The sequence below is a fragment of the Lissotriton helveticus genome, chromosome 9 (assembly GCF_964261635.1).
Source record: "Lissotriton helveticus chromosome 9, aLisHel1.1, whole genome shotgun sequence".
NCBI lineage: Eukaryota > Metazoa > Chordata > Amphibia > Caudata > Salamandridae > Lissotriton > Lissotriton helveticus.
Genome location: NC_136070.1, coordinates 1,278,435,193 through 1,278,459,505, shown reverse-complemented (window position 1 = coordinate 1,278,459,505; position 24,313 = coordinate 1,278,435,193). Strand labels below are relative to the sequence as shown.

General features: G+C 48.2%; 1 protein-coding gene across 8 annotated transcripts in view; it reads left to right on the top strand.

Moving 5' to 3' along the window:
• The window catches only part of SETD5 (SET domain containing 5), a 259,618-nt gene that overhangs the window by 99,669 nt on the left and 135,636 nt on the right, over positions 1 to 24,313 (top strand). For all 8 annotated transcript variants that reach the window (XM_078661865.1, XM_078661863.1, XM_078661860.1 and 5 more), the window contains exon 4: positions 9,191 to 9,374. In XM_078661865.1, the coding sequence (XP_078517991.1) occupies positions 9,304 to 9,374 (71 nt within the window). In that variant the 5' untranslated portion in view covers positions 9,191 to 9,303. The remainder of the gene's footprint in view (positions 1 to 9,190; positions 9,375 to 24,313) is intronic.

Here is a 24,313-nt window from a genome sequence, read left to right as displayed (position 1 = left end):
CTGATGCTCTTTCATAGCCTTCAAAATCAAGAGGGCGAGCCTGTGTGACCCTCGCATGCACTTGCCATGTCTATACATAAATCTCTGATTGGAAGTCTTGACTGCTTAACCACCATCCCTGACATAGACCCCATGTCCTTGTCCGGAGAACGTCGCCCTGATTCTGTAACTATCCCATCCTTCTTCCAAGCTGTAGCATTCCCAAAGAAATCACCGACTGAAGCACTGGTAAAGACCTCCCTTTTGAAAGCACAACTGACCCTGGATTAAAGGTGCTCTTTGGGAGCGTCGCCTCCACCGTGGAAATCTTGATTGACGGGAGGTGTTTTAGAGAGAGGCCATGTACCCCGCTCTCACCAGGTACATTTGATGTGTAAGGGCACCCTAGTCCGCCCTGGACTGATTCCTCCCAACGAGCATCAATGATTAGGGACCAGGTTGATGCAACCCTCCTGTTACTACCCCCACCACCTCCTCCCACTGTGAATTTTACCAATAATTCTGTGGGTTGTCTTGGGTGCATTCTTGAGATTATTTTAAACGTTCTGTGCAATATCAGCCTTTGATTTGTAGGCGTCAAACATCTGCCAATTTTATAATTCTTGTCAGACCCCTTTCAGGAGGCCACGGGGTAGGCGGGGTCCTGGCCTCAACTGTGGTGAGTAAAGGCTTTTTGTCACTTCTGTCACAGGCCTGTGTTACTATGGCTCTGCAAACTGTGGCATGTGCATCACTTTCAGCACTTGACTCTTCACTGCTAGTGATGGCAAGCACTCACAGGATTCTTGGGGAGGTAAGTGTGGGGGTACTCAAGCCCCGGGATCACAACTACCCCCCCACAGCAGCACAATAAGATCAATGTTCAGACCATTGTTTCTCTTTTAGAGAAGAGACATACTTTATTGCACAGAAAACCTCGAATTCCACTGCACATTCAGTAAAACACGAATACTAAATTCACCGGTGCAAGTCTGTGCTTTTAAACTCCTCGTCTCACTAAGTTAACCCCTCCACCTGTTCCTTTGGGTTTTCCTCCTCAAGGCTCCGAGTTTGAGCTAATGTCTATAGGTGCAACTCGTGCTCCACCCTGTTTTTGGACACTCGTCCAGTTCATAGGAACAGTGCCGGACTTTGTTCGTTCCTCCCACAGCAGCGGAATCTGGCTGGTAGCAGGAGGCTCACGGGTTGCGTACAGCGGTCTTTAAAAGAGCAGCACCGCATCGGTCTGCGTGTCGCAGCATGCGTCAAGGCTTTTGTTGGTGGCCTCTTTGGTCTTATGAGTAGCTGGCTGTAGATCACAGCTCACTCAGACGCTCCGGTGGTTGCTCGACTCATGGTGTGGCTCGCACCGACGCTCAGTAAGTACTTGGTGTTTCTTGAGTGCAATCGCCACTCACAGACCATTCTTCGGCGTGGCGGGAACGCAACGCCGCACTCGGCACTCGAGGGGCACCTCTAAAGTCATTGGGTATGATGACTAGTGCTAACCAGGCAACATACTTAAAAAATGCCGCCGACACACTTGCCACCAGCAGGCGCTTTCCCCAGCTTTGGTCGGGCATAGTAGCCAGGCCTACCAGGGACATTGCGCTCCAGAAGCCTTGGTAGCAACCGCATGGATAACTAACGAAGATCGCTCTACCCGGTGGGGCAGTACTGCGATTCCTTTGGGCCCCTTAATTAGCAAGTCTGTTGGATGGACCTTACCCAAGAGTCAATCACGGCCGTCCCATAAACCATCAGCAGCTCCTGCGAGTTTGGGGCTTCCTTCCCTCGCTCATGGGCAGGATGTCTTGGCATCCAGGACAGTCCAATAAGCCCTCCTTCAGATTGGACTCCAGGCCATGTTCCTTCCCCTTTTGGGAGTGTTCTGTCAGTGCTTCACCCCCACATCAGTAGAAGAGCCCACAGCTGCGAAACTGGCGTCTGTGGCTTCCATCTTAATACGGATTTTCAACCGGAGAATATGTATTCCATGTAGGTTTCCTTGGAACCTGTTTGAGTCTGTTCCCTTTTCATATGTCGTGCCTTTGTCTGCAATGGTGCTCTGCCCTGCAGGGCAGTCTCCAGATGAAAGGCACCCCACAGAGGTACAGAGCAGAGCAGCTACAATGACCCATTTCCTCACAAAGATCTGGAAGATAGTCGCGAATCTGTGCTCCTAACAGATCCTGCGTCTCTCCCCCTGAATCCCAGTCCATGCACACATACAGCACACATGATGTCTGCCTTCAGGATTCATTGAGAGCAGTAGAACATCCGCTAGATCGGCGTATTGGAGCACTTTTATGTTTCACAGGTATAAAGGCCTGTTCGTATAATTCACCAACCACGGTATTCTGCCACGGAACCCGCAGCTGGGGTGGTAGTCCTTTGTCACTGCGATAGTACACGTGGTCGGCCCTCCAGGCTATAGACAAGGCGAAGAAAAATCATTGTCAAAGACCAGGCCTAGGGCAGCACTCACACACATGGTTAATGTGTGGTGTAGCCAGAACCCAGGATCACAGGTGTATGCAACTGGGACATGCAAGGGAGGGGACACTGCCATTCATCAAGCAGAGATCCTTCTTGTTCCTAAATATTACATCTTTTAGTCTGGCAGCATCGTTTCCTGTTGACATTATTTAGCGTTCGAATGGTTCCGAAAAGTCCCAGGTCGACACAGAAAACCCTATAGGAAGTCCTTGGCCTTAGGACTCAGTCCAGTGAACAATAAAATAGAAACTTCGCCGCAAGAGATAGAAATGCATTTGGGGTAACCACTCTGCCCCAGGAGGTGTTAGGCACTTCTGGTTGTCTTTGGTAATCTTTTAAATTGCTGAATATTTTACTTTATGAAGTAAATTTCTTTTGCCAGGCAACCAATTGCTCGGATTTTTAATGTAATACGTTGATTCTGAAGGATTGAAAATTTTCTAATGCACACTGCTATCCAGGTTGGGGTGTCCTGGTGTGACACTTGACTTGCTAAACTTATCAGACGGATAAGTTACTGATAGGCTTTCTGGGGTCTCCTAACTAGCAGGTGAGATGCCATGATACGGAGAGAGAGGAGCAGCTTAGTCCATAGCTTGGAGTTAAGGAATTTATTTGATTTGATTTAGGATTTATAAAGCGCGTGAATCACCAAGGGGTATCTCCGCGCTCGCGAACTGCTTAGTCGGTCAGAGAAAGGGGAATAGATTAAAACAATGTAGTCTTCAGAAGCCTACGGAACTGCAGGTGAGCAGCGCACTCCCGCAAATGGATTGGTAGTTGGTTCCAGAAGGTAGGGGCTAAGTGGAAGAAAGCTTTCCCACCTAGCCGAGCTTTATTGCATTGTGGGACCACAAGTAGCGATTTGTTCCCTGCGCGTAGTGTCCGGGGAAAGAACCTCGGGTTGATCATTGCTTTCCTTATTTGAGGAATGAGGCATGCAGAGGTAGACCTAAAGTGAGGCGCTGAGCAAATTGTTAACCACACACCACCTCACTGAGTAAGCCTTGACGGCTTGACTCACTACCCTGAGAGACCCCAAGGAAAGGTGTCTGTGCATCTCTGACAGACTTGTACCCGCTTCAGAACTGGCGCTTGTGGTTTGATCTTCTCAGGAATAGATTCCATGCGACTCTACAGCCTAAAGTTCAATTTGGCGAAAGATCAGGTTCATTCAGTAGAGTGATTTTATGATATTCTCGATTTCCAATCTCTCCATAGATGTCAGAAATCTGTTTTTCCCTTTCAAGTAAAGCTGCCCTTCCGGCCTAGACAAGGTGCTCATTTCGGAGTGTACTGGGTGCCTACAGGCTGTTTTTATTCATTTCTTTTTGAAATATCCTTTTTATGTAAACAAGTTAAATTAACAGCACTCTTTAGGCATGTGGGCTGTGGTACTGTTGCACAACTGAATACAGTGGTCTTACAAAGCCTCTGGGCTTGCACATTCCAATGACAAAAGTCCCAGTCGAAAAAACAACTTTGCTTTAAAGCGAAAAAAGTGAAAAAGGTATGAAGTCTCTTGATCAATGGGAAGACTACTTTGGGCGAATGTTTGGTTGTGTTATAAGAAAATCTTGTTCTTGCCCTTAGAGCTGCTAATATGTTCATGAAAAAGGCTATGGCTTAGACAATAGGATTTGGTACGTCAGCTGTTTTCTTTGTCGTTTTAAATAAGCGGTGATCGAGACTCTTTCAGAGACCAATGATGGAATTTAGGAACGTGAGGGAAGGCTGAGGCAGAGCTGGATAACTACTGGATAATATAATGTCCACTTTTGTTGAGCAGACCATTGTTTTTAACTCTGGGTTAACTCTGAACCTCCTCAAGAGATCCTCCTCTTCCGGTGGAGGCACTGGACCGGTTCAGCCAGTAATCTGTGCCTAGGGTCAGACCTGGCACTGGACCCCCTGCAGAGTATGATTGGCAGAGACCATAGTTTGGCCCGGTGCCAGATACCGAGTGTACATTTTCCACCAATCCTGGCAGAAGCCTTAGTGTGAGGCTGGTAAAGTGCCCTGGTAGCTTATCCTGGGCCAGTCCTCCCACAAAGCCTCTTGGTGGTTAATTGTAGGACCTTGTAGTTTGGTTTAATATTATTTCAAGAGTAATACATTTTTTTGTAGCCCCTTAAACCCCTACTTTTTGGAATGTAATACAATTTTGCACTTTATAGTCGCCATTTACAAAAGTAAGTTACAGTTTATGACTGTAATAATTTATTTTAGCAGTATGCTCGACTTCAGTGGTCTCCGTTTTAGAAACATATAATGAAGTGAAATCTCAAAACATGCTTATTAGATAAACATGTCTTCCCTGAAAAATAATATAGTTTATATGCACTGTAGATAACTTTGTAGTATCGTTGACTATTCATACATCCAATGGGAGATCTGGGATTTCCCAACGTCTCTCTGTGTTTGTTGGGGATTAACGTGAATATGGAATTGGCTATTGAGGTCTGTCTAATCAACCATTCCTCTGGAAAAATGCTGACTGAGGGTGACCATTGCTATTTTCATACAGTTCTTTTTCATATTGCAATCACTGTTCTACACATTTGTAAATTAGACTCTTGGAATCTAAGATTCGAGGAAATTTACAGGATCTGATCTTCCTACATTTCTACTACTTTGGGACCTGAAAGTTAATTGTCATCAACTGTTTTATCCTTTAGATAATCGAAATTCAGTTTGCCGTATGGTTGCTGCATAGCTCACATTTGATCTTTTTCATCAGTCTTTCTTGTGTTGACTTTTCTGGTATTTTAGTACTGATTTGTTGGCTGCTCAAATAGTCCTTAATTGGAAGAAAACGTGCAAGATTATTTTTAACTTTTTATTCAGGCACAAGTTCAACTTGTGTGTAAACCATTTGTTGCTTCGCAAATATTGTTAGTCTTACAAAATTGATTTGTGGTTAAGTTTTTCTCAGTCCACATGCATATTTTACACAAAATATATAATCGCCTTGCCACAAAAAGTAGCGAGTAATTGAGAACACAAGTTCAAAAGATTGTAAGGCTCAAGAAGACGATCCTTAAAAATAAGGCCTGTTGCTGTCTCCACCTTTATTGGAACCTGTGAGCAAGGACAGCTTCGGGGGCATAGTCTGTTCAGCTGGTCAGTTGTGGCCTGACCAGGGCATTTACTGCTGAGAGGGGTTAGTGAGCAGATAATGATGTGCTGGTTTGTATGTTTGTGTGGTGTGAACCTAGTCAAACGGCACAGCACTGTACTGGCTCACAGGAAAATATACAGTTGAAGGCTTCGAGGATAGCTCGGTCTGAGGGTAGAATGAATAGTTTAGTCATTCTTCTGTACGGTTCTTTAAAAAGGGATCTATTCGGATGTCCCCTAAATTGGAGCTCCTTTGAGGCTTTCCTGATGGATATAGGGCTGTCTCCCCAGATCCTGGGTGTCTATATATAGACTTCCTATTGCCTTGTTGGTTTCTTTTTGACATTTCTTAGTCTCCAGCCTCATGGCCTCCTGGAAGCAGGTGTGCAGAGAGGTATTAGTGATGTGGAGCTTGGCACCCATATAGGCGGGAGTGCCGGCCATCATTGTATTGTAGGTGACGCAACTTATTTTAAAGCATGTACACTCCTAAAGGGGCCTGGTAAAATCGGTTTTATTTACTGTGTTGGAAGTCAGTCATAACCCGAGATCCAGAGGTCTGAGGACAATGACTTAAAAGTGGTGGCCAGATCTTGAGAGGCAGCTTGTTTTGTTTCTTTGCATTTGATCCACATTTCCTTCTTAGTATTTGGGATCTGAGAACGGTTGTTTTCTTTGCCAAAGAGACACCAGGAGAATATAGGCAGTGTATGCTTTGTGGTTGGTGCAGAGTCTATGCCTGCTGGCGGGGAGAAGTCTGCGTGAATGTGTGTAACACGGAGTGCTGATCACTATGGGGATATTTGGAGAGGTACTGTGGGCAAAATCAAAAAGGTGTTTCTTTCATCGAGAACACATCTTCTGTATGGACTACACATGCGAGATGATTGGCCCGAGGCGGGCGATGCCCTGAACGGTGATTGGTCGGTGTCCGAACCAACAAAGTTTTTTTAAGTGGTTCAGTGAGGGAAAAGCGCGATTGAGACAAAGACAGAATAGGACCGAAGACTTGTACTGAATGGGGACCTACACAGAGGAGAGGTGCACACGTCCGAAGGCGTAGAGAAAACGATCTAACACAGGAGTCTATGCCCATGTGCAGTATCACTGAGAGGAGAAACACCTCGATCTCGTGAGTCCAAATCCAACACTAGATGACAGGAGTATGCAGAGCATATGTATCTACAGCCACCAAACACCTTTGCATAGGTTGAGTAGACGCTTTTGTTGCTGGCGTGGCAGGGTTTATGATTATGATGTGTCGCGTTGAGCTTCTAAGGTGTGTGAGGAGCGCAGAGGGTGCTCAATGGATCGACCTCTGTCTTACCTCGGTGAGTCCACTTCTGTTGTGTGCCCGAAGAGGAACAGAGTGGGAAGGTATGTGGGTGCCTTACTTCCAGTGGTGGAAAGTTGAAGTTTAACTTTTGGACAAGAGCATTTGGAGAGCAATGTTGGTCAGTTTATTGTGGGCAAAAAGTGACTTTGGTGGGATATGGCAAATCTGTCCTCAAAAAGCATGGTTTATGGTGCAACGAGGTGAGGATGGGGGATGTGATCCTGTCATCAGCTATGGTTTGGCACCATCTCATGTACCGATGTGGAAGTTTGACTGTTCTGCTCCCTTGAACCTGTAGGATCTTGTGGTCTGCTTTATGCTGGGAGTTTCTCATGCCATAGACTGCTAGACCAAGGCGTTGTTTGTGATGCAAGTACAACCTTGTTGAAGGCACAGATTAAAACAAATACATCTTTTCAAAGAAAACCGTGCCACTAATAGTACGTATGCTATTTTTGAGACACATGTACTACCTTGACACGCTACACATAAACTAACACACAGAGAGGCCGACAGTTTGTCACATGCAGATAGACCCACATATACCCCGACTAACATTAGCACAGTACACACTAACAGACTTACATACAGAGAGGGATGGTCGGCAAATGTTTGTAATAGTCTTCCTGCATCTGAAGAAAAATGTAAGGGCGTAGGACTGGCTCTTAGCTAAGAAAGCAGCACACCCTGATTTAAGAACTGTGCCTTCTACGAAGAGTTGGTTTCCTATAAGAATCACTATTTGTGGGAACGGGCTCTGTCCGTGGCATGGAGGATCTGTCGTCTTTTTCGATCCTAGCTGAAGCAGAGGTTTGTATCGCCGCCTGATCCTATCAGCTTGAACCAATGCAGAACCATCAAACCCGGCACACTGCACATGCTTTATCAAAAGCCCAACCCGCTGCCTTTACATTAATAATGGGAAGGGCCTGGGGTGCCCCATGTGGCAGCAGAGCTGTGTACAAACAAGGGATATTCTGATCTATTTTCCAAGTCCTTTCTCTCATCCTGGTTGAACCCAATCTCTGCCTGGCTGCTGGCCTTCGGTGGACACACATCCCATTGCTTGCTGAACCCCTTCTCCAGTGCAGCATCTCTGGACTGCAGCTTGTCCACTGCTCTCCTTGTGAATTCCAAGCTGCCATGTCGTGCCCTTCCGGCAGTTCCTGGTGGGCTCCACATATGCCATGCAGTCCATTCTGCAGCTTGTAACACCCCAGCCCCCCCACACCCTCCCCCTCCTGCTTACAATCGAGCCAAATTGGTGCAGCATTTGGAGAAAGCTTGGCTGGCTCATGACTGTGGAAACCTGCAGGTCTGCAGTGTTTACATTAAATAAGGGACTATTTGTCTTCTTACAGGCTTTTATCCTGGCCAGTTGGCAGCCGCCTACTTTATAATTGGTTCCATTTTGAACAAGAGAGACTTGCAGTGCACAGCCGGAGATTTTGCAGTTATTCTTTTTTAAGTCTACAGAGAGGGATATGCAAACCGCACAGGGGTTGGTTTCCTACTGTAGTCTGAGGCTAGGGGCACTATTGATGCCACAGGGTAAGTGTCAGATGGGTCATTCCTAGAGAGGGCTGTTGCTTTTATGGGGATGTAGCGCTTTGCTCCTGTGCTGTGGCTTTGAATTGCTACCACACAGTCTTGCTGAAAGGTTCTCATTTTCCAGCTAGTTCTTGAAAATGTCTCTAAATTCAGTCCAACCAGAAGGCCTTCTATGGCTAATCCACATTTCTTCCTGCAGATGCCATACAAGAATTAAAATCCTATACAGCCACTGAACATGCTTCCACATGTCTGGTTTCGCATGAGCACCAGGCATAGTCTGCATTGGGGCAGGGGTTCAGTTCTGCTGCTACAGCAGGTGCCTGTCCGGAACTCTAGTGGACACTGAATGATGCTTACGCGTGGTTGAATTAATGTTCACGTGGCATGAGCGAGTGAAAGAGCCGATGTGATGAGTTGGGAGGTAGGTGAAGGGTGTGTGGCCTGAAAACCTCATCCTTCGTTCACAAATATATCGTTGCGCCCTCAAACTCGATATGGCCCGTGCAACCCACAAACCTCGTCCCTGCAACTAAGTACCCCCCCCCCCCCCCCCCTCCACAAACACATTAATAGTATTTTTATACAGGCTGCAACACTTCTCAATGTCTTTTTTTATACAGGCTCCAACACTTCTCAGTGTCATTGTTATACCGGCTCCAACAATTCTGTGACTAATGGGAACGGTGATGTTGTCTCTCATAGGTATCCTCATGTTGGTGAAGTGTTGGTCGAGGATCTGCGGCTCCCCGCCTTCGGTGCGGACAGTCGCTGCTATTCCGACCCCTTGATCCCCCCCGACCGCAGTGCCGGACGTCATGAGCATTGCAATCCCTCTGGGAGTCACCACACCAGATACATCCTACTCCGACATGGCTGCAGGATCCGAGTAAGTACACCCTTCTCTTGTGTTTTCATTGTTCTGACACGTGCAGGTGTGCAGGGGTGGCGCCCCCACAGCTAAAGCCCCTTTGTGGCGTCTTCAGTCTCTGACGTTGTTGCATTGAAGATCTATTTGGATTGTCGATCTGGCCCCGTGTCACAATTCAGGTTAAATGCTGAGATTCATAGCTGATTGGGGAGTGTTGTACAGTTCATCCGGGTGAAGTGTTGGTTCTTCAAAGCAATTCACCCCTGATGTTGGTGCCTTTGGGTTTTCCTGTCTCTGTAGGTGCTGTATTTGAATTACTGACTGAACCCTTCCTCTTGAAGGCCTGCTTTCTCCCAAACACTTGTTCTCATAGCTCTCTGCTGATTTAACCAACTGTGCAACTAAGGCAGCCCTGTGAAGCTAGGTCTTTGAGATTTGCTGAACTAAACCAGTTGCTTCCATTGTCCAAACCGCCTCTTTGGCAGTGTGCGGTACGTTTGAGAGTTTAGGTTTCTGCATAATGTTACTAAGACTTAATATTTAGTTTTCACTGCCTCCGCGGCACCATGAATCATGACAACTCACTACTTATGTATTCCTGATGATTAACGGATCCGATTATAGATTGGAAGTTGAAACATCAACATCTAATGTATGAACCAGGGGCGGCTCCTCCGATAAGGCGGAGGAGCGTTGCCCCACTGCTGGCAGTGCAGAAAAAAAGGAAATTATAACTTTATTATCATTTTATTTTTCTTTGTTACAGGGCTGGGTTAGGGCGGGGTGCGGCTGGGGTCACAGGGGGAGCTGTGCTTTACACACGCCAAGTGCAGTCGTGGTCGGAATGGTACGCGGGTGGTGGGGCGCGAGCGCATAAGGGTGACGGGGGGGGGGGGGGGGGGTGTCAACAAGCGAGGAAATGGTGCACGACGTGAAAAAATTAACATAATATACTTACCTTTCTGCGCCGTAGGACTGAGGCACAGCCAGGCTGCCCTGACCAATCACAATACCGCAATGCCGCGTTGCGATTGGTTTTGAGCAGGTTTGATGCCCAACCAGGGAACCGGGGCCTGGGCATGTTATCCATGCAGGTTGTAATGCAGCCTCATTGGAGAACAGGGGAGTGCGCATGACTGGTTTGGGTGGCCCGAGAGGGCCGACCAAACAGTCATTGCGCACCTAGGAGTGGCCAAAGCACTACTTCCCTGCCCTGCTCCGACAGCAGAGTAGCCCTGACCACCCGCAAAGTGAACAAAACATGAGTTATAATCATTGTATGTTTAGTTTACAGTGCACTGCTTAAGCAATGGCGCGACGCTCCTCTGCCTCTCCCGAGGTGCCACCCCTGTCCAAGTGTGCATGACTGCTGGCCGGCCTGCAGCGTTGTGATTGGCTTTGGGAAGCCTGGGTGCATCCTGGTTCGGACTTCAAGAAGAGTGGCAATGTGCCCGAGAAATGGCAGCCTTTTAAAACAAGCATTGGAAATGCAATAGGTCTCGCATCATTAGAGTTAGTGCTTTTAGAATTGTTTATGGGGTTTTTTTGAAAATCTTTAGCATTTTTGTTTCCTGTAGCCAATGCTAAAGAATTACAAATAAAAAAAGCCATAAACATTTCTAAAAGCTCTAACTCAAATGCTGCGAGACCTATTGCACTGTCGGCTGGGGTTTTTTGATGGTGCTGTGCTGGGAGAGAGAGTGGGGAGGGGTTGGAGAAGGGAGGGGGCGAGACCTAAAAAGGCTTTTATAACCAGAAACGTGGATATAGCAGCATGCGTCCTCACCCAGAGTGGTTGGGAAGGGAAGTGCGAGTCTTAGCTCCTGACATACCTTATATTGGAGTGCTGCACAGTTACCACGAGGTGGCACTGTTTGCAGTGTTTGGGGGTGGAAGCTTTAAAAACTCCCCACCTGAAATGTGTAGTCATTCGAATTCATCAGAAGTTATAATCGTTACTGTTTAAAAAGCCTAATGCACGTCTGCCTTGCATGACTGTGACTACCTTCGCAAATAAGAGACCCCAAGAGATGCGTATGGTGCCAGACAAGAATCTCCTGCATTTAAAGTCCGAGAGTAAAGCGAAAGGCAGAACAGCTGCGAGGGGGTGGGGGTGGTGGAGGAGACTCGGGCAGCGACTGGGTTTTAAATAAACTCCCCAGTAGCTAGTGGTAAACTCTTTACGAGGCTTTTAGTTGCATCTAGGGGAGTCTTGGACTTACTGTCTTTTATATTTGTTACCATTTTTATTTGCTAGAATTCGAAGCATCCTAATAGGGCTTAACCTAAGACCGGATGTTCCCTCACATGCATTAATTTAGGTTGCATAGAGCAGTGCGTGCACTTTGCTTGACCCATTGAAGTGCCTGGCTAAATGCTCACGGGAGCTGTGTGCTGATGCACGCGATGAAAAACCAAAGCATGCACTTGCTTGATCCAAGACGCTGATGATGTCCCTGTGACAGTGCCACTTTGGCTGAATGCACACGTACTAGAGTTTCTCCTTTACCTGATGGGTAGAGACTAGTTAGTAACGAGACGCACGGAAAACGCGGTGTTCAAGGTACAACATTCACTCATGATCTTCTCTGTCATAATAAACCAGTGACTGCGCGTAAACCGTGTCCTTGTAGTTGTGATCCAGAGTGGAGCTTTCACACGGAGTAGTTCGTTGTCGGTACAGAGATCACACTGTGTTTGTTGTCTTGCACCCCTGTCTGCCTGTTGTTGGTTGGTTTGGTACTCATAAGGAAAAGCAAAAACCCGCAGATTGCGTACCGGCTGCTTAGTTTGTGGTTACTTTGTGTGTTCAGAGTCGCCTCGACAGATCTTTAAACAAATATCCGCTAATGAAAAGCAGAATCCACGCGCTGCAGCTCATGACAAGACCTCAAAATAAGCGCATTAATGCTGCTTTATTATTAGCCTTGTATAACACAATAGCCCGAGTCACGGCAAATATTGGCAGAGCAGTGCTTCAACCCCATAAATGTGCGAGGCGCTGTACAATGTAGAAGGCAGGGTAAATACATTAATTTCAGTTTGTAAACCCGTGTGGGTGTCTCGTAAAGAGCTCGTTTTTTTCTGCTTTTGTAAACGCTCCTATGCGAGTAGGAGGAGGAGGGGGGAGGAGAGTAGGAGGAGGGGGGAGGAGAGTAGGGGAGGCACGGCCTAGCGGCCGTGCAACCAAGAAGTGAGGGGGTGGAGCTGGGGGAGGCTGTGAGAGAGAGAGTGGGGAGGAGAGTAGGAGGAGGAGGGGGGGGGAGAGGAGAGTAGGAGGAGGAGGGGGGCCAAAAGAGACAAGACGGAGGGAAGGCAGAGAAGGGGAGGGGGGAGGAGACGCACGGAAAACGCGGTGTTCAAGGTACAACATTCACTCATGATCTTCTCTGTCATAATAAACCAGTGACTGCGCGTAAACCGTGTCCTTGTAGTTGTGATCCAGAGTAGAGCTTTCACACGGAGTAGTTCGTTGTCGGTACAGAGATCACACTGTGTTTGTTGTCTTGCACCCCTGTCTGCGTATCCTCGCTGGCATGAACTAGCAAAGCGATAAATTGTTTTACCTGCAGGTGCGTATTGAACAGCTGTTTCTATTTAGCGGAGCAGAAATGGGTTGGAAGTTCAAAGCTCTCCGTACTGGATAGAGAAGAGTTAAATTGCCTGTAATCTAGGAACTAGGAAAAATGTGAGAGGTAGTGTTGGGCAGTGTTACAGGCTTCACTTTCATAGGCGTACAAAAGATGAAACCTCGTTTACCTTAAAGCGCACGTGAAACAGACTTCTACTTTTCACGGAGCAGGGAATGATTAATCAAGGTAAAAACTGTGACTCTCCGGGTCGCAATAAAAAGGAGTCAGATTACCGGATGTCTAAAAAATAAAGACAAGAAATGATGTTGAGCAGTGCTACAAGCTCATACATCAAAATGTTACAGGTTAGTGTAGAAAGGAAAGTGAACAATGAAGGAGACGGCCGGCCGGCCGGCCGTGAATAATTAGGGAATGAGCACGCTGAAAAGCTTGTGGGAGGGGGGCTGGGCTACCTTTGATGTGGCAGGCGGCTGGGGGCATGTCACGGCCGGCCGGCCGTGAATAATTAGGGAATGAGCACGCTGAAAAGCTTGTGGGAGGGGGCTGGGCTACCTTTGATGTGGCAGGCGGCTGGGGGCATGTGCACGCGCTTTTAAGCTCAATGCGCAAGCGCATTGAGCTTGAATTTCACGGGCACTGCAAGGAATCGCCACGATTCCTTGCAAGTTAGTTAAAGACTGTTTAAGCCCCAATAGTCTCGCAAGCTCGATGCGCATGCGCATCGACAGGCGAGACCTAAAAAGTATTTTTTTAATTAAAAAAAACCTCAAAGCCCCCTCGCCCCCTACCCCCGTTCCATGCCAGCCGCCACTGGTATGAACTCCCCTATTTTGGCATATAAAATGTCCTGGAAGTGTTGGAACTATTTAAGATGTCCAAGTCGACTCATTTTGTACATATGAGAACTCATTCGAGACGCTGTTGGGTCCACTCTATGGAATGAAGCGCTTGGTCACTTTTTCACTGCCACCATTCCAGTTCAATTTATGATTAAAGACATTTTTATCTTTAAATATGAGTTGCGTATCCTGCAGCCTTTGCATTCATGGGTGCTAGACCGGTTTCTCTGAAAGTTTAAATTCTTCTAATAGCAGATCGAGCACTTGTTTGTATGAAGACCTCTGTGTAGGATGTATTTCAGTGATGAAAGCCTGATGACTTCAGGGATGACCTTATCAGTTGAAAAAGAAAAAAACAAATATTTGTAATATTCAAAGAAACTGAGGAAAAACCTTCATACACTCTGGATTCTGCATCTGGCTAGGTGCAGAACCAATAAGCTGACATGGCAGGTTCTATTTGCATCTTACGTAGGCTCTCAACATTGCATATAGATTCCTTACATCACTTTAGGTTGCTCCAATTCCATACCCAATTGAAGATAATGATGTTTGCGTTCAGAATGGACAAGGTTAGAGAGGAAAGAATCTAGGGTGACTTCTAGTCTGAGAGCGAAGCACTCCCTTTTACTCTTACCGGATAGGTATGCAGTTCTTCAAACAGATGACCCCTGCTTCCTTAGCTAGTGTGCCCTCGGACATGCAAGCATCCGGTTCTCAGAGGCTATTAGGGGCCCTGCAGCATGGTTCGGAATTGTTTTAAGGCACTGGCCTCGATAGGATCGATGACCACAAGGGGGCAGAGGGAATTCTGGTCTGCCCCATGTGCCTTTGTTGTTATGTAGTTGCAGGCACTAAACACAGCTGTCTGGTACCACTAGCCCACCCCATCACGAGTAGAGTTTAAAACCGATAGATGCTGTGGGCACGAAGGGATGGAAACGCACTACGTGTCTTATGGCAGTTAACATGGCTGTCCTCAATGGATCTGGTGACCAGCAATTGGAAGAGTTTTTTAGCTGGACTGAGCCAACAGGCAGGTACACCCTGGCTTCGACCAACACAAGCATTCTTGTCTATGCATTTCTAGACTCCACCCCGCTTTTTGGTCCTTTATCTATTTTATTTTAATTTAAATTTTAAAAGTTTTATATAGCGCTGGCTAGACCCGGAGGTATCCGAACGCTTTACATGAGCATCAGATCATAGTTACAGGTTACATCGCTACAAAGGTTACACAGTTCACAGAGCATGGCAACATAGTTACTTGTAAGGTCGAGATAAACAATAAGCACACATACGTAAGGGGAAAAGACGGCAAGGTGAGAGATTATGGGGGGGTTGGGGTAGGGGAAGTAGACAGATAATGAAGGTGGGAAAGAGGAGGGGAGGGGAGGGTGAGAGAGACAGCATGGGGAGAAGAGGGGAAGGGTGACGGGGACACAAACCGGTAGACGAGTCAAGGCAACGTCGAAAGTCCAGTAAGCTGTGATCCATGGGGAAGTGGTATCACTTCCCTATCTCAGTTGCGGGAGGCTCCCTTTACGCAGTGGACTCTCTCAGAGAGGTCTCTGAGACTCCAAGGCCTACATACTGGATCCTTCCCAAAAAAGGGGAGAGGGAGTGCTTTGGCAAGGGGCGCCATATCATACCTCAGCTGTGAGTGGCTCCCTTGGCACAGTGGACTCTCTCAGCGGGTTCGTTGAGACTCCAGAGTATAAATATTGGATCTTTCCCCAACAAGGGGAGAAGGAGTGCTTAGTCAAAGGGCAAAAAGGACAGGGGGTAGGCAGAGTAGCAGGCAAGGGGAGAGATTCACGGGAGAGGGGATAGGAGCTAGGGAAAAGACAATAAGGAGAGACTAAAAGAAGTCTGTCTAAAGACCGACTGGGTAGGTGACGACCAAGGAGGGAATCCACGGCCCATCTCTCCTATAGCTAAACCAAGTAGCTCCATCGGGCATCAGACAAAATAGTTCAGTCTCAAAACGTTGAGAGAGGAGGGAGGGAGAGACCTAAGTAGAGGGAGGATGCGGTAGGCGACGATAGGAGAGACGACAGGAAGTGCATCAATGTGGTTCAACAATATACTAGAAGATCAACAAATAAACATTAAATCAAACAATCAGCAATGCAATTAGGGGAGGAGAGAAAGGCGAGAGAAAGTAGTGGGGGGTAGGGGAGGAGAGAGAGTGAGGATAAGGGAAGGGACAACCATAGAGACGAAAGGAAGTCTGTCTAAGGTTCACAGAAAAACAGGGTGGGAACAAAGGGCAAGGGCATGTGAGGGCTGAGAACAGAAGCTGGAAAGAGTAGGAGCGGAGAGGGGGGAAGGTTGCATAAGGTGAGGATCGCTAGGTTCAGGATCAAAAGTATCGGGTCATCAATCTGCACAGATTCTCAAGGTGGGTGCATTGTTAAGAAACAGGCCACAAGGTGGAGCTCCAGGCTAAGGAAGGGAGCAGTTTAACCCCTACCGCGCTACCGCGTTTTCCCGCTGTGCGCTGGAATTTAAAAAATGGCTTGTTTATGACAAAGCCAGCTCGTCATCCGCGTAGCGCAGGTAACGCCCATGACGAGCTGGCTTTGTCATTAGCCCTGAAGGGGTTAAAATTCAAAGGAAAAATAGATTTATTTTATTTATTTATTTTCAAAGTTTTATATAGCGCGAACAAGATCTTCACAGATATCAGAGCGCTTTACATAGAGGGGTACATGAGGGAACATAGTCAAACAATAAATCAATAGATCACATAGTACAAATAGGTGGCTGCAAGCCATCACGTGAGTAATAAAACAACTCATACAAATAAGTAAATGAGTCAAGCATGCAAAACAGATCGGTGCAAGGTGTTTCTTTAGAAAAGAACCGCTGTTATTCTAATGGCGTTTAAACAACAAGGGAACCCAAATTAGTCTACCGAGGACCTTGGGATTAATACTTTATAAACAACAACGGTCCATAGGTAAGGTAATTCAAAACAGCAAAAATTATATATAGACGCAATTGTAGCTATATTTGGTTTGTTGACCTACCCAGCCGGGCGGTGGTCAGATATTTACTATTAATCAATTTCACAAAAAAGTTTCAACAGATGTACAATGCGGGGCACAAGCCTGTATCCGACAAATCACACATTTACATGTACACAAGGGAAAACAAGAAAGAAGGGGGCTTTTTAGGCAAAAAGCTTGAGGTTATCAACACTTCCAATTAAATAGTGGCAAAGTGTAGCATAGCAATAAACCATTACACCTTTACATTTCAAATGCAAATGCTTATACAGTATAAGGTGTAGGAAGGGTGTTCGACGGCGTTTCGATTCGCTTTAAAGAATCATGCGAATCATCATCAGGACATTTGTAATGCCTAAAGATAGCCTTAGTAGCCCCTGAATCCACGACCTCCACCTCCACCTCTGCCTCTGAAACCACCACCGCCTCCTCTTCCACCTCTACCAAATCCTCTTCCACCTCTACCAAATCCTCTTCCACCACCCCTTCCTCCACCTCGTCCGCCTCCTCTGCCTCCTGGCGGAGTTACAGGGTGATCCAGAGGTTGTAAGGTACAGTAAGGGTACCCTCTGTAGGAGCACAGTAAGGGTGCGAAAGGCAAAAATCCCCAGAGAGGTCCTCACGTTGGACCCTGGAGGAGCGATGGCACCCCATTAGTCCTTTGGGCGGTTGTGGACCTGAGCAACCGGGGGTTGCCTGCAACTCTCTGCCCCCCTGAGCTGGGAGGGGCGTGAGTAAGGGGGTGGACTGGCAGTCCACCGGTGGGAGGGGCTATCCCCTCCCCCAAATCGACAAACACCGGTTGGCGAGGGCCACCGGGTAGGTTGGCTCATCAGGTGGGCAGGCGGCGAAGGGCTGCCTGCCCTGGGATTGCCCGTAAGATAACCCACCATGTTGGCATATTTCTTATGCAAATAAACCTGCAGCAATTTTCTCCACTAAAAAATGTGTTGTGTCTGATTTTCTCTGAAGTATTGCTGTGGGAGGGATGGGGAGTGTTGCCGATATTGGCACTACACAGTGCTGCCCCGGGCCCACGCAGGGGGCCTTCCTAAGAGGGCGGCCCCACTTAGTGCCACAGGATGGCACACTGTTAGCCTCCCAGTGTTGGGGGAACCTCCAGGGTCCCCCAGGCATGCGTCACTTCCGGGCAGGAGAGGGCAGAGGGAGAGGTACTTATACGTCTCCCGCCCTCTGAGCAACCACTTTCTCTTGCTGCCCGGACGCCGTTGACACCATTGGATAGGGAACACCTTTTGTGAAAAGGCATAGGCAGTGATGCATCATGAAAGGAAAGCGGAGTTTTGTTTCTTAAATTGTTTAACTATTTCGTCCCGTCACTTTAATCAAATGTTAAGATCGTATTTTGTTTCTCTGATTGTCTTCAAATATTTTTCCAACTGGTTGAACCCCCTAATTTTTATATTCATGTTAATTTTTTATTTTATTTTTATGTGGGATACTCCACGGAACATTTTTTATTGATTTTTTTTTTTTTTAAAGATCTGGCATTAGCTAGACGTTTAGGTTTTGCCTAAACTATAATTTAAAGGATTTCAGCCTGTACAAGTAAGCTTTCAGACCGCTCTTTTCATCCATTGATCTGTTCTCATTCACCTTTTTTCTTTGAACCCCTACAGCATGGGGCAGTGTATCGTCCCACTTCAGCCATTGGCCAACTTCACTGTGAGTGACAGCATCTGCCACAATCACAAGAAGCACATTCACCAACACAAAGTAGCTTTGCTCCGTGCCAGGGACTATCCTGGCAATGTGCCATTTTAGAGACCAAAGTTATTGTACATTTAGCCACTTTTTTTCTTAATTAACTAGGCCGAGCACCTTGCCCAGCAAGAGTTTTGCAAAAAGTGTGTTTGAGGCATGTGTGTTGTGGATGCACATGCTTTGCATACGTCCGTCGTCTAATGTTCGGCTCAGATGATCACAAGTTGTTTTTGTTCCAAGATTTATTCTTGGTGTCAGAAGGCTGTGTGACTCGTCTTGGTAATTCTGTGCATGGTCATTGACTCCATCTTCAGATTGTGTTTTTTTCGTTGACTGGTTTGGATGTAATCTCTTACGCTCCGGTTTGAGACTTCTTCAGGCTCCCTTCGGTTCTCTGGTAGTTGTCCACTCTACAGTAATGTGTTGATCGTTTAGTTTCATTGCGTCCGAGCGATCACCCTTCTGATTAGCGGGTGTTCGGCTCGCTTCCGCGGCCCACGGCTACCTTCCTGCACTTCCAATGTCCTTCAGAGAATGACATGCTAATGGAGCGAACTCTGTTCCGCATCTGTCTAAAGTCACTCTAAGTATCCACATACCTACCAACACTCCGTTTGCAACCTATGCCTCTCATCCAATTGAGAGGAAAGCTGTGAGGTTTGCAAGTTTTTTAGATCAGAAAAGGCTCTTCGAGATTGACATGCTCGATGCCAAGAACTGCAGCTTAGGCAAGCAGGCGATGTACTGGACATCTTCGGTTGACAACAGGAGGAAGGCAGAGAAGCTTCGGCAGCACAAGAGGACTCCCTATCCATGATTCGGAGTCCCACGCGGATCTGGACTCTGCCATCCTTTAGCCAGCACAGAAGCATCGGACAGTGAGTACTTTTACCCCTGATCCAAAGTCCAAAACATTCGTTCCCACCGAGAACACTGCTGCCGTCCGCCACTGCAAAGAGGCCATGCGGAGCACTGAAAAACTGAGTCGGAAGCCCCACTCGGACTCAGCTCTGTAAGTTTGGCCTGCAAGCAGGGCCTGCCTCCTGCACATCTGGGTCTTCAACCCCTCATACTTCGGTTTTAGCATCCAAACAGAAACCTGTTATTTTAAATCAGATTATAGCTCTGCTTAAATCGAAGCTTTCTCCACCGAAATATTTCATTTTCAGATCGAAAACACAAGGAGTGTTCTGCTGGAAAGACTCGATCCGAAGCAGAATGACTCTCCATATTCAACCTGGAACTAAGAAGTGCTTCAGCCTTCAAAACCTCACTCTTCTAAGAAACAGTTGACTTTTGAAGAGGCTTTGGATGTTAGGATGCTGCAGCTAGCCCTTTACACATCCCTATTCCATCGCCTATCCCACTAACACCACCACCACCTCGTCCTCCGGGGTGTCGGGACAGCCCACGCCGAAGAAGCAAGTCGACCCGGCCAAGTCGGTGAAATCCGTCCAGCTGAAGCAGACTAAAGGCGTCGAGGTGCAGCCCAAAAAGGTCGTCCAGACTCCGTCCAGCAAGGGCGTCGAGCCGAAGTCCGGATCGAGTATCGAGCCGAAGCCGAACAAGGCCGCGGCAGCAAAGGGCGTCGAGCCGAAGACCGGCAGGGGCATCGAGCCAAAGGTTGCCCAGGGCACCGCCACGGGCACGCCTCGGACCGACCAGCCAAAGTCGTCGACTATCGAGTCTTCCCACGTTGCTGGACCGAGGTCGTCTGTCGTATCGGCGAAACCGTCCGCTTCATTCACGAAGCAGGTCTCGGACTCACTCAAGCGTATCAGGGACAAAGCCTCGGCAGAAGACCCCCACCTCCAAGTCATCGACGCCACTCCTCTTCACGTTACCGCCGAAGGTGGCACCGAAGGCGTTCGCACCACGGGCGGCGCCCGGAGCGAATACGCACAGTGCTGTGGGGTCGACGCCTACTCTACCAGCTGGGGGCTCAACGCATCGACCGCCATTACTGGAGGAACAGTCTGAACGCTTCATCGATGCCGACACTGGGAAGCTTACGCTTTACAAGCGAAAAATTACGGCGACGACACCTTTGGAGTCGTATACCATTCCTTTAAAGCGCAAAAAGCCTGCTTCTGATGCACCAGTCTTGGTCGAACCATTGACTCCTCGGACTCAAAGAATTGCCACGCCCTCGCCAACTTATTCTGATGCCGAGGATGCTGGGGATCAAGATGACGAATACAGCTTCCCAACCCACGCTGATCCTGATGCACAACAGGACGCATGGGTGGACACGGATGACCAGGGTGACCAGGGTGACAAGGGGGATCAGCAACCCACTCTCGACCCTCAGATATACAATATCAAAACGTCTCCCACTGAGGATTCTGCGGCATTCAATGCCTTGATTGAAAGGGCGGCCAAGAACCACGACGTTAAACTCCATGCTGACCCTGTGGAGGTGGACTTCCTCTTTGACACTTTTTCAGCAGCTGAAAAGACTGTGAAAACTCTCCCAATGCTCAAAGGGGTCCTCAAACATGCTGCGGACATTTTCAAGAAGCCCACACGGGCAAGGGTGGTCAACCCTAGAATTGAAAAGAAATACCGACCGGCACCTGGCGATCCCACTTACATCAAGGGCCAGTTGCCATTGGACTCTCTGGTCGTTTCTAATGCCCGCAAGAGGGCAAATTCGCAGACCACGGGTGAAGCTCCTCCCCCGGACAAAGAGTCCAAAGTGCTAGAAGCATCGGGAAAGAGAGTAGCAGCTCAGGCGGCCAATATATGGCGTATCTCTAACACGCAGGCACTCTTGGCAGCTACGACAGGGCACACTACGACACACTAGAGACCCTGTTGCAACATCTCCCAGACCAATATAAGGAGGCTGCGGAGATGCTTATACAAGAAGGGAAGCTCATCTCCAACGCTTCCATAAAGTGTGCACTGGACGTTGCCGATACTGCAGCCATGGCGATTAACACCAGTGTGATGTTAAGACGACAGGCGCGGCTCAGAATCTCTGGATTTAAGCCTGAGATCCAAACTACCATCCTCAACCAGCCAGTTAACCCTGACAGATTATTTGGTCCTGAGGTGGATACCACCTTGGAAAAAATAAAAAAGGATACCGAGACTGCCAAGTCCATGGGCGCTCTCCAATCCCAACAGTTTCAGGGGAGCACTTTTCGTCGCTCAGGCAATAGGGGTGTTTCCAGAGGCCAAATGTCCCAGCAAGCACAGTTCAATAAAGGTGGGGCGCAATCCTCATACACCAAACAAAATAGAGGAGGTTATCGGGGCAACAATGCCAAGGGCAGAGGCAAGGGCAACAACAACTCCCGTTCCTCCGCCTCCAACAAACAGTGACGCCCTGTCACTGCCCCCCGACCATCCCACACCTGTCGGGGGGAGACTCCAGCAGTTCCTGCCAGTCTGGAGAACCATCACCACAGACAGGTGGGTGAGGAAACTTTATCCAGTACGGTTATTGTTTGGAGCTCACATCCACTCCACCCAACATACCACCAAAACACCGTCCTATGTCCACAGAGCATTTGCACTTATTGCAGCAGGAGGTTCTCGTCATGCTGCAAAAGGGCGCTATAGAGCTCGTGCCAGTGGAGGAGGAAGGCACAGGGGTGTACTCCCTGTACTTCTTAATCCCAAAGAAGGACGGGTCCCTCAGGCCTATTCTGGACCTCAGGCCCCTAAACCAGTACATTCTCTCAGAACACTTCCACATGCTAACGCTGCAACAGGTTCTTCTGCTCCTCAATCAGGGAGACTTCCTCGCAACCTTGGACCTCAAGGATGCTTACTTCCACATTCCACTCCATCCATCACACAGAAAATACCTCAGATTCACCATTCAAAATCGGCATTATCAATTCAAGGTCCTTCCTTTCGGAGTGACCACGGCCCCCAGAGTGTTCACCAAATCTCTAGCGACAGTGGCGGCGCACCTCAGAAGACAACACATCCATGTCTACCCTTATCTGGACGACTGGCTGGTTCAGGCGAAGTCGGCCCAGCAGTGCGCCGCCGACATGTCCCACACCATTCACCTTCTTCACAGTCTGGGGTTCTCCCTGAACTATCCAAAGTCGCACCTTCAGCCAGCCCATGTGCGGCAATATCTAGGTGCAACAATCAATACTCTGGCAGCCACGGCTCAGCCAACATCAGCGCGGATCAACAACATCCAGTCGCTAATCCAACAGTTCCAACCGCAACACTCGCTTCCTGCGAGAGTGTTCATGCAGTTGATAGGCATGATGGCCTCCTGCATTTTCATAGTCCCGCACGCGAGGTTACATATGCGTCCGCTCCAGGAATGCTTAGCGCATCAGTGGAATCAGGCTCAGGGACAGTTGAAAGACCTAGTGTTGGTCACCGGTCGGGCATACAACTCTCTGCATTGGTGGACTCCACACAACCTTTGCAAGGGCCGACCGTTCCAAGAGCCTGTCCCACAAATCATCCTAACGGCGGACACGTCTCTCCAGGGATGGGGAGCTCATGTACTCCACTACACAGTGCAGGGACTATGGACTATACAGCAAAAGAAGATGCACATCAACTACCTAGAACTGATGGCAATCTTCATGGCATTGAAGGCATTCAAAGTACATCTGTGCAACAAGGTCGTGTTGATCCGGACGGACAACATGACAGCCATGTACTACATCCAGAAGCAGGGAGGTACACACTCTCCACAGTTGTCTCATCTGGCTCAGAGCATGTGGAAGTGGGCCATTCAAAGGAACATCTTCCTCATGGCGGAACACCTCCCATGCACGGACAATCAAATGGCGGACCTGCTCAGCAGGTACAGCCACCAGATGCACGAGTGGGAGATACATCCATCAGTACTCCGCCCGTGCTTCCAGCAGTGGGGTCATCCACAAATAGACCTGTTCGCCACAAGGGAAAACGCAAAATGCCAAAGCTTTGCCGCCAGGTTCCCTCACCCACAGTCGTAAGGCAATGCGATATGGATGAACTGGTCAGGCAGATTTGCGTACGCTTTTTCCCCCAGCACCTCCCATACCGCTGGTGGCAAGAAAGCTAAAGCAACACTCGATGACTCTCATCCTGGTTGCTCCAACGTGGGCACGCCAGCCGTGGTACACCACGTTCCTGGAACTCTCCGTGGTACCGCATCAAAGGCTACACCTCACGCCCAAGCTTTTGACGCAGAGCCATGGCGACATTCAGCACCCAGATCCGCAACAGCTCAACCTGGCGATCTGGCTCCTGAGGTCTTAGAGTTCAGCTACCTTGACTTGCCCCCTGAATGCATGGATATCATACGGGAGGCAAGAAAGCCCACCACCAGAGCCTGCTATGCAGCAAAATGGAAGCGGTTTGTCATTTACTGTGCAACACACATCAACCCGCTAGATGCATCCACTCCCAACATCATCTGCTATTTGTTACATCTTTACAAATGCAATCTAGCATACGCTTCCATCAGGATACACTTATCCGCCATAGCGGCTTATCTCCAGAACAGACAGCATCTCTCCGTCTTCAGAGTGCCTGCCATTAAAGCCTTCCTAGAAGGCCTGAAGCGGGTCATCCCTCCCAGGACCCCGCCAGCTCCTGTGTGGAACCTCAACGTGGTCCTCACCAGGTTGATGGGCCCACCTTTTGAGCCTCTACATTCATGTGAGATTCAGTTCTTAACATGGAAAGTGGCTTTTCTCATTGCCATTACGTCTCTGCGACGTGTTAGTGAGCTACAGGCGCTCACTGTACAAGAGCCATTCATTCAAATTCACTTCAACAGGGTGGTGCTGCGCACTAACCCTAAATTTCTT